The 10,841-nt window shown below is 37.6% G+C and overlaps 1 protein-coding gene across 1 annotated transcript in view; it reads left to right on the forward strand.

Annotated features, from left to right (window-relative positions):
• The window catches only part of USH2A (usherin), a 551,884-nt gene that overhangs the window by 193,181 nt on the left and 347,862 nt on the right, over positions 1-10,841 (forward strand). The window contains exon 19 of the mRNA XM_012558807.1: positions 2,634-2,813. Coding sequence (XP_012414261.1) covers positions 2,634-2,813 — 180 coding nt within the window. The remainder of the gene's footprint in view (positions 1-2,633; positions 2,814-10,841) is intronic.

Below are 10,841 nucleotides of genomic sequence, written 5' to 3' on the forward strand. Positions count from 1 at the left end.
TGTGTCCTCACTGACACTCAGTAATCTCTGGATGGATCAAGTTGACCTAGTCATTAAGAGCATATGAGAGCTAATATTACCATAATTTGAAAATATTTTTTCAATGCATAATGAAGTTTATCAAAGGTTGCTTTCTGGGTGCCAGACTTCTTGTTAATATGTGTTAGGCATACAACAGTGCATGGTCTACTTCTGCTTTAAAAAAACAAAACAAAACAAAAAACCATTGCCCTCGAGCTGATTCCAACTCATAGTGACCTAACTGCTCCAAAGAATTTCCAAGGAGAGACTAGTTGATTCAAACTGCCGACCTTTTATTTAGCAGCCTGAGCTCTTAACTACTGTATCACCAGGGCTCCACTTCTGCTTGAGAGCCTGGAAATCATTAATTAAGCTATGAGTGTGCCTTTATCTGGTTTCATTAAAAAATGAATAGAAATTATCCTTCCTGATTTTTAGCCCTCAAGTACCATTTATTCCCATAAGTTCCTCTACAAACAACCACTCCTTTGAATGTGAAATGTCTTCCTGCCCATTTCAAGTTCAGAGTAATAAATTCTTTTATGACAATAGGGGTTTTGTTTTCTAAACAAGGGAAACGTGCCTGTGTATTTTGCAGCAATAAATTTTTCAGCTACTTCTTCCATCCCAAAACTATTATATCTTTTTTTAAAAAGTGGGTATTTTTAAGGTGTTTATCTGCCTTACCCACAATTCGTTAAAATGATCATGTCATAACTAACTATCAGACCCTCTTTCATATGATTTGATTTTTATTAGTTCAGAGTTTGAGGTATAGCCTGATAGGACAATGGAATGGTGGTAGAGGATGCAGTTAGTATTGTTTTCCTGATAAAAACTTCTGAATTTTTATTAATAATACATTTTTTGTGGGGGGAGGGAGATTGTAAGAGCTAGATAATTGCTGCTGAGAAAGTAAAGTTGCATAATTCTTAACCACTGACTAGTTCTAGATGTTTGTTGAGAATGTATCAGTTGTATAGATTACGATAAAAACAGTAACACCTTCCCTAGTTCCTGGTTTTGAACAGCTATTATGTGCTGATTATTATAAATAAATGATGCCACTTAACCTTCACAATGAAATTGCAGTGTAAGTATTATCATTCCCAGTTCACAGAAGAGGAACCCAAGTTTCAGAAATACCTAGAACATAGCAAAGAGCAGGCCATTCAAAGATGGCAAGGAAGGGTTCAAATGCAGGACTCACTGACAGCCAGACTCATAGACTTCCCTTGTCTATATTCTGCTCCGAAACGGCATTAAAATATATTTTTGTAAATACTGTAACTATTAAATAGCGTTTACTATACAACACAAGATCACTTTCGGTATGTGGTCATCTTTTAGTTTTTTAAACATTTAATCAATAAAGATTATATCTGTATCAGGAGATCTGGCAAATATGCTCATTTTTCTCCTTGAAGTCTGACATTATGTGTGTTTTTTTATTAGCTTGCCTATCTTTGCAGAATTCACGTGGGGAAGTTGAAATGTACATAATAAAATGTTTTTTGGCAAAGGAAGAAGGCTATTTTACATAAATACTGGTATTCTTAATGGTTCTTTTTCTGTATTTTAGAAGTAATTATAACACATATTTAAAATTTTACTAAAATTTAGCACTGCTTAGAAAAAAATGCCTCATACCAACTTTTCAGGAAAGCATCTAACATATAAAGTGATGTAAGGGTTAAAGACATTTTAAGTCATAGCTCTTTTCTTATTTAATACTAATTTCTAACTCTTCTTTACCTTAAACATAACACTGTGTTGTAGGGTGGGGACATAAAACACTGTGTTGTATCAGGTAGCAGTATTTTCATATATCCTAGCCATTCAGCCGTTTGAGTACAGGTTTGCTGAAGCTTTGGAGAGGTGGCAGTGGGACTGAGGTGAGGATGCATTGAAGATGATTCTTTCCTACAGTCAGGCAGCTCCTGCGTTTTCCCACAGAGCCGAAGTATAGACCTCTTGATCAACATGGCACCTATTACCTCCCACCCCCAGTTGCTTTTCAGGTATTCTAACCAGTTCTGATTAAGAGAGACTTTAGAGAACTCTCCTCTCCAGCAACATGAGCAGAAAATACCCCTACTGGTGATATACGAAATAGCCAACACGTATACTCAATTATACTATTTATATCTAGTACTATTTACTGGAGGAAAAGTGTTATTTTCTGCAGTGGGCACAGTAAAGAAAATTCAAGGATAAAAACACCCTCAAAAAATTAAAAACAACTATTCTAGTGATCAGTTTATACGCCTGTGTGAATTGGCATTTTTACTTACGATATATGCATGATACTTGTAATATGGTTTCATACTACCTTAGAATATCAGTTCAGTTTTATTGACCACAGTGGCGAACAGATTGGAGACCATGATGTTAACCAGTTAACATAACCCAGTTAACATTTTGCTCACAAAATAGTAAAATAAACGCATGCACATTGATGGGAGATCATGTAATAGCTCTTAGTGTGGTGATATTATAGTTCTCTTTAGTATGCTGTATTTTAGAAGCCCAGAAAAGAGTCAAACAATAGCAAGAAAGAATCCTAAAATAAACACTAACCTTAATAACCTCCTCCCCTTTTATTTAATTAGCAGGTAATAACTACACCCTTCTGAACGGCACACAAATCGTGCACAGCAGTGAGAAGAGCAACCTTTGGGTTCTTGTCGATGGGCTAATTCCTTTTACTAACTACACTGTGCAAGTGAATGTTTCCAACAGCCAAGGCAGCTTGATAAGTGATCCTATAATGATTGCGATGCCTCCAGGAGGTAAGTCTATGAAAAATGTTGTCTACCTCATTTTATACAAATGCCGTGGAACCGAGCCTCTATTGAACATCCTTGTTTATTGTTAGACTTTTTTTTTTAGAACTTAGGGGCTCAATTTTATTTCTGATTGTTTTGTTGTTGTTATTTGTTTTATTAAGACTCTTGATCAAGATCCTTATATTGATAATCTTTTACTGTTTTACTGAGAATGCCTTCATATTGCACTGTGTCTGTGTTAATGTGTGTTTATATACCCATACGTATGCACACATGTAACTATATTCACCTTTTGCATGTGATGAAGATTGGGAAATGCTTCTTGTTTTGAGACTTCATTTAGATTCAAAAATTCATATGTTCAATTTTAGCTTTAATTTTCAACTGCAATGGTTCTCATTCCTGGTTTGTTGACGAGCTAGCTTAGATGTACATCTAAGCCTTCCCTCTTTGCAAAAAAGGGCAGTGAGTAAATAATATATAAAATAGGAAAACTCTCTTCACACTAGAAGAATAATCCTTTAAACTACACGCCCTTGTGACGATAGTGCACCGATATCACACTTACATGTGAGATGTGATCCAGCCCGGATATTTTTCTTTTAAATATTTCTGTGAAGAAAATGACAATGTACTCAAATTATCACTATTTTGATATTAAATCAATTTCACCATTGTTTTCATTATTTGAGGGAAATAATTACTGAGGCACCTTGGTAGCGCAGTGATTAAAGCAATTGGCTACTAACCAAAAGGTCAATGGTTGGAACCCACCAAGTGTTCCATGGGAAAAAGATGTGGCAGTCTGCTTCTGTAAAGATTTACAGTTTTGGAAACCCTATGAGGCTGTTGACTCTGTCCTGTAGGGTCACTATGAGTCAGAATCCACTCGATAGCAGTGGGTTTGTTTGTTTGGTTTGGTTTGGTAATTTCTAAGGAGAAAATTCCCTCTCAGGTTTACATGATGGCCCTTGCGTAGAAAGTGTGACTTAAGATAATAAGAGCCTGATTCTCTGTTGAGTGTTTAGGAATGTATATTTTCTGAAAATACTGAAGGAAATGTTTGCCCCGTGGCCCAGCTTCTGGAACCATGTGTTCTGGACTAAGGAGAATGTCACCATCCTATTGACAGCAGTCTGCAGCCTGGAGAGACTCCATCTAGACACAAAGACCATCAGAGCAGTAAGTGCCTCATCACTAGGGGAAAATAAGGGTTACTCTGCAGTTTATATGCAACACTCCACCCTCCCATGTTGAAAATATTCACTATTAGTTGTGTTATAAAAACCATTCACTATTATCTATTTTTATGACATTATGAGAATTAATGGATGGGTGTTTACTGAAACACTTGAAACCCTAATGGCAGAAGTCACATTGTTTAAGAATGCTTCGAAGAAACATTTGAGGCTGATTAACTCAGATAGTATCATATACCATGAACCAATAAAAAGGAAGGCAATTGAATTTAGATAAGTGCTTATTTAAAAATTGAGATAAAACAAAACACCACAAATCTTGAATATTTATATCTTCTTTTTTACTCTAATCCAAATGCTGAATGCTGAAAGGGATAGAAAATTCTGATGACTCTAAATGTTTGTGTATATATATATATATATATATATATATTACCCTTTACTCACATTTAGAAATTAAAGAGTGATTAGTACTTTAACAGAGATTTGAAGTTACTTAGTAACACTTTTTTAACCCTGAAACCTGTTGCCGTCGGATCGATTCCAACTCATAGTGACCCTACAGGACAGAGCAGAACTGCCTCATAGGGTTTCCAAGGACCAGCTGGAGGATTTGAACTGCAGACCTTTTGGTTATCAGCCAAGCTCTTAACTACTGTTCAACCAGGGCTCACTTTCTTAACAGATATATGGACTATTCAATGAGTTATATATTCGTTTTATGGCATTTACACTGATTTAGATAGTTTGTGACTTGCATAGCATCCATAAAAGAGAGCCAATTTAATCATTGTTCATGTATTTAAGGATGTATGTTCTAATAATTTATAATATATATGTATATATATACTTATAATGTATATGGCACAGTGGTTAAGCATTTGGCTGCTATCCAAAAGGTTGGCAGTTTGAATCCACCAGCTGCTCCTTGGAAACCTTATGGGGCAGTTCTACTCTGTCCTATAGTGCAGCTATGGGTTTGGTTTGTTTGGCTTAAATATATACACATTTTAAATATATACACATACATATGCACACATACACATATATATGTGTGTGTGTATGTGATGATATACACACACACATATGTATATATGGAGAGAGAGTTAGTTCATGGGTGGTGCAAATAGTTAATGTGCTCAGCTACTAACCAAAAGATTAAAAGATTGGTGGTTCGAGTCGACCCAGAGGCACCTCAGAAGTAAGGCCAAAATCAGCCATGGAAAACCCTATGGAGCACAGTTCTACTCTGACACGTATGTGGTTGCCGTGAGTTAGATTGTACTCATTGCCAATGGGTTAGATTTGGATGGATGGATGGATGATGGTTGGATCAATAGACACAGTTCAAAAGCAGCAAACTCCTATGCTACCTCAATATACATTGTGTATATGTCTGTTAGTAGAAGCATTAATAGTATGCAAAAAAGAAGCTGAAACATTGTTTTATAGTGGTGTATCAGAACTGAAATAAACTACTCACTGAGGCTTTCTTCAGCTGCACTGTGTGGACACTTGTCCGTGTCCTTATCATACACTACCCCAGCCCGCACTCTCTGGAGTCTTCATGTACTCAGAAATCCAGAGTTTGGGAGACAGCTCTTTACCAAACGAGAGAGCCGAATGTATTTGAAGACAGGCAGGGATTCGCTCAAGTTTGTCGCGGCCACATCACGACATGCTTTCTTTCGTCGTTAGAGTGTTGATTACAACTGGGAAACTTATAGCTTTGAAATTATCTTTTTTATGACCTTGTGGCAGTTTAGAGGTGATACCTCATTGATTCAATAGGTTTTAGTTCATGCTTCCTTTTACTTAATGACCTGAAAACATATTATCCTGATTTACACATAAAATCATGCTGAAAAGCATGTGGCATTCACTAGAATATGTGTGTTTAAGTAGAATTAAATTAGTACTGAGAGTTATTAAAGAAATCTTCCATGCCTTTGTCCAGTGAACTGTGCTTCATACTGAAATGAATAGTAAATGAACCAATGTTCAGAAGCAGCCCAACTTCTGGGCAGGCAAAGTTCTCTATGCTATTTACATTTCCATTCTACTTGGATTGTTATCATTATTGCCATTTCCCTGATTTCACTATTACTTCTCTTTTATAGTGATGGTGAATTCCTAGTAATACCTTTCAGTGCTGGATTATGCACGTTTCATAATGATAATAGCTCTTGCTGTCTTTCCTTCTCAGTGCCTTTTGAGAACATAATAAAAAGGTTTGGGCAAAACAGAAACACCAATTTTTTTTCCTTTATCAAATGTTTGCTATCGAATGTGATCTGGGAACCCCCTTCACACGTTTGACCTAGCCCACTTTACTCAGTTTTTAGGTTTCCATTTAGAAATCATTCCATCAGAAAGTCATGTCTTACCAGCGAGGGCAGGGATAGGAGCCTTCTGTATCCCACACTACAGTCATATGATATTGAAATCTGACTGTCACTGGTCGCAAGATCCTATACAACAAAGCCTGTTTCTTACTCAAGCTTTTATTTTTGGTGCTCAGACAAAACCTTACCCAAGTTTGCTGTTGTTGTTGGGTACTGTCGAGTGGATTTCAACTGTAGCGACCCCACATGACGGAGTAGAACTGCTCCATAGGGTTTCCTAGGCTGTAACCTTCATGTGAGGAGATCACCAGGTCTTTCTCCTGCAGAGCTTCTGGGTTGGTTCGAACCACTGACCTTTCGGTTAGCAGCCAAGCACTTAATCATTTGTGCTACCAGGGGTCCTTCTGACACAGAGTAGGTACATAATAAAACTTTGGTGAATCAATCAGTAAATGAATCAGTCAGATACTTTAATTACCAGTTTTACATTGTAAACTGGCCATTGCTCAGGCCGGCCACGCCCCAATATCTACCTGAGCAACCTTATGTAGTACCCAACTTGGATGAGGGGGAGTTGGACTTTCTCTGTACGCTACTGTCCAATGTAGGAACGCTAGGGCTGGGCGGATGCATTGAGGGCCCAGACTGTAAGGAGGGTAGGGAGTGTTGGAGGCCAAGAATCATCTCAAGTTGCACCAACTCATTACTCTGATTCTTCTCATAAATCCATCGCCGTCGAGTTGATTCCAACTCATAGCAATCCTATAGAACAGAGTAAAACTGCCCCATAGGGTTTCCAAGGAGCGGCTGGTGGATTCGAACTGCTGACCTTTTGGTAAGCAGCCGAGCTGTTAGTCACTGCGCCACCAGGGCTCCATTCCTCTCATACTGGTTGCCTTTCTTGGATGAGCAGACCTTACTTTACATAAGAATTTGAAAAGGAGAGGTAAGGGGACACAGTATAAAGAATTTCACCCCGCTACATCATGTCTTGGAGCCCTGGTGGCGTGGTGGTTAAGGATTCCGCTGCTAACCAAAATGTCAGCAGTTGGAATCCACGAGCTCCTCCTCAGAAACCCTATGGGGCAGTTCTACTCTGTCCTACAGGGTCGCTAGGAGTCGGAATTGACTTGAGGGCAACAGGTTTGGTTATTCGGTTACATCATTCTTCGTTGACAGCTAAGGAGCATCTTATTCGCTAGCTGTTGTAGTGAGTTGCTAGCAAGTAGATTCAGAAGTAGCTATCTCTATTTTTCTGAGGAGAAAAAAATGATTAAAAAATATGATAAACCCAAGTTATTTTGGAGATAGGAATTAAGGCAGGCAAGATTATATAGTAATTGCTCAGTATGCAAATGGTTAATAAAGCCAAAAAAACACCCAAATCTGTTGCTGTCTAGTTGATTCGGACTCATAGTGACTCTATAGGACAGAGTAGAACTGCCCCACAGGGTTTCCAGCTGGTAGATTCGAACAGCCAACCTTTAGGTTTAGCAGCCAAGCTCTTAATCACTGTGCTACCAGGGCTCCAAACGGATAATGGCAAATCCCAAAATAGCACACATTTTAAATTTTAAAGATTTATTTTAAAGATATTATTTGGTCAACAAGAGGAGCTTTGGTTTTTTTTGTTTTTAGTTTGATTTGGTTTTGCTCAAATTATGTAGCACATTTGTACCTATATCTGCGCACTCAGATTTTTGTATTTCTACAATTACTGTATTTTCAAGTTGTTTGTAATAACATATTGTGCATATTTAGCAGTAAGGTAGTTTTAAAAAAGAAGACTATATTTAATCTGAGCCTTGAATAGTATTATCCTGCAGGTTCAAGAGTTCTAGGGAAAGAAATAAAAAAAAAAAGAAATCCAAATGTTAATCCATAAATACGAAACTTTCCTATGACCTCTACTCCTTCAAGGTCTGGAGTTACTAATGGGGTTAGGATTTCAGCTCTTAATGGGGCTCAGTGCATTAGTGTTTTGTATGCATGGAATTCAGCATTCAGTTTAATAAGTGGTTGACATTGGTGATGTCCCTTAATTTGCTTAAATCTAATTGGCTCTTTTATCAGTCAAACCTGTATGGATTGGCAATTGATCAGAAAGGGTCAGCCATGACTGTGCATGTAGTTAAATGATGGAGCCACCCGTTAAAGCCACAGCTGCATGATAATCAGCACAAGAAGAAGAACAAATGAGCTTAGAGGAGGAAGGCAAAGGAGCTTAGAAGTTTTGCAGGATCTTCAAGTTCAGCACAAAGGCATTATAGAGTGTATAAATTTTAAATACACTGCGTTTTGTCTCCAGACTTAAAGCTTTTTTTTCCAGATGAACTGAAATCTTGTCTGAAACTGTCTTTGTTACAGCAAAGAGCTACTCAGAAAGCTAAAAAGAGACAGAAGAAGCATAAAAGGGCATAGTTTAAAATGATTAGTGACAAATTCCATACTGATGAGCTAGAAACAGATTTTTTATGAAAGTTTTATATTTTTCCAAAAGGAGTAATTTTATTGTTTATCTTTTTCCGAACTGGTTTATTATCGCAGTGAAGTGACTCAGAGCCACCTTAGTTTGTGAACTTAATCCAGTTTTCCTATGACAATAAATACTTTGTCGTTTATACATTCAAATTATAATCTACAAACCTCAGAAAAATACTCTGCTTGAGGAAAGTGTTTCTTTTCCAAAGGTGTGTTATTAAAAAATAATAGTAATGAAAGAGGCAAAATGGCAGTGAGTGGTTTTTCAAGGGTCTTTTTAACTGTCTTTCCTTCTCCTTAACCCTCTCTTACCTTAAAACATATATGAAAGAAAAGAATGTAAATCAGTTTGGAATGAAAACTTAGGTGCGTTGTAAAAACACAGACTTTGAAGTCCTGCAAGCCTGAGTGTGAATCCACCTCTTTCACTCACCGGCAGAGTGGCTATGAGCAGATCCACAACTATATCTGAGCCTCAATTTATTCATCCATAAAACAGTCTTGAGGTTAATGCCCACCTGATAGACTTTTTTGGAGGATTAACCAACCCAATACTTGCAACATGCTTAGCACAGTGATGTTTGGTGCTTGCTAACTTCTTTGTTCTATTTACCTACTAGCCAAGCCAAGCCAGTTGCTGATTCCAATTCATAGTGACCCCATAGAACAGAGTAGAACTGCCCCACAAGGTTTCCAAGGAGCCGCTGGTAGATTTGAACTGCCAGCCTTTTGGTTAGCAGCCATAGTGCTTAACCACTGCACCACCAGGGCTCCATTTTCCTACAAAGACCCTATTTTTTTCTTCACTGCAGGCTAGAAAATGTCCTAACAGAAAGGGTGAGTAAAAACCAGTCTTTCACACAGTGGAAGAGAAGAGAATGGTTTTACCCTGCTACATCCCTATCCCTTTCAGAGTGTTAGTAACCATGCCACAGGTAGCTGTACTGCGTGTTGGGTGAGAAGGTCGGCAGGAAGGATAGGAGGTGATGCTCCTTTTGATAGCTTTAGCGTCCCCCTCCATGACTTCCAGATCATAATTTGCAAATGATTTTTACATCAAACTTTCATTGGTGGTCTTGGGTTTCCAGTGGGTGGAAAAGCAGCACATTTCTCCTTGGTAGATCTCTCTTCCATATTCCTACCGAGCCACTAGTTGAATACAATTTTATCATTTTGTTGTTGATTTCCATTATCTGTATTTTTTGTTCATAAAGACATGTTTTCTTAACTTTGTTAGTGTTAGCCAAAGAGAGGGATTTGAAATTCTACACCAAAAGTGGTTTTTTTACCTTCACAGAATTCTAAAATATCTATTTTAAAAAGTTAAACCTTTGAATTGAAAGTTTATCTCATTTTTCACTGATAGGGAAAGTTTAGTAGTTACTAAGAGAGCATGCTTTTGAATAACTAAATAAAATGTTTGCTTTTTTTTAATGTAATATTTTCTGTCCAGTAATAACAAGTATAAAATAACATGTTAATGATTCCATTTTTATTGCTAGAAATGCAAAATTAAATTTTGTTTAGATTTTTAGGAGACTGTAATGTGCTTTTAGTTAACTATTTCTGTGTAACAAACTACCCCAAAACTTAGTCACTTAGAACAACTACTGTTTATCATTTCTCATGATTCTGTGAGTTGTCAGGGTGGTTCTTCTGCATCTCACCTGGGCTTAATAATACTGCTGATGCACACCTGGGACAGCTGGGCCTCTCTCTCCATGTCATCTTTCATGCTTAAGGATGCTGGTCCGGGCTTCTTCAGACCATGGTTGACTCAGGTTCCAAGAGTCAAGTCCAAAGGTGCAAGCTGTTGTCAAGCCACTGCTTGCCTTGAGGTGGCCAAAGCAAATTTCTTGGCCAAGTCAAGAAACGTGTCTTTATTGAGCTTCTTTCTGGGTCCTGTCTTTTACCAAAAGTGTTGTGTTGAAGTCTCCTAGTACTATTGTGGAGCTGTCTATCTCTCTTTTCAATGCTGTTAGTGTTTGTTTCATGTATTTTGGAGC

Source organism: Trichechus manatus, unplaced genomic scaffold, assembly GCF_000243295.1.
Source record: "Trichechus manatus latirostris isolate Lorelei unplaced genomic scaffold, TriManLat1.0 scaffold00187, whole genome shotgun sequence".
Classification (NCBI taxonomy): domain Eukaryota; kingdom Metazoa; phylum Chordata; class Mammalia; order Sirenia; family Trichechidae; genus Trichechus; species Trichechus manatus.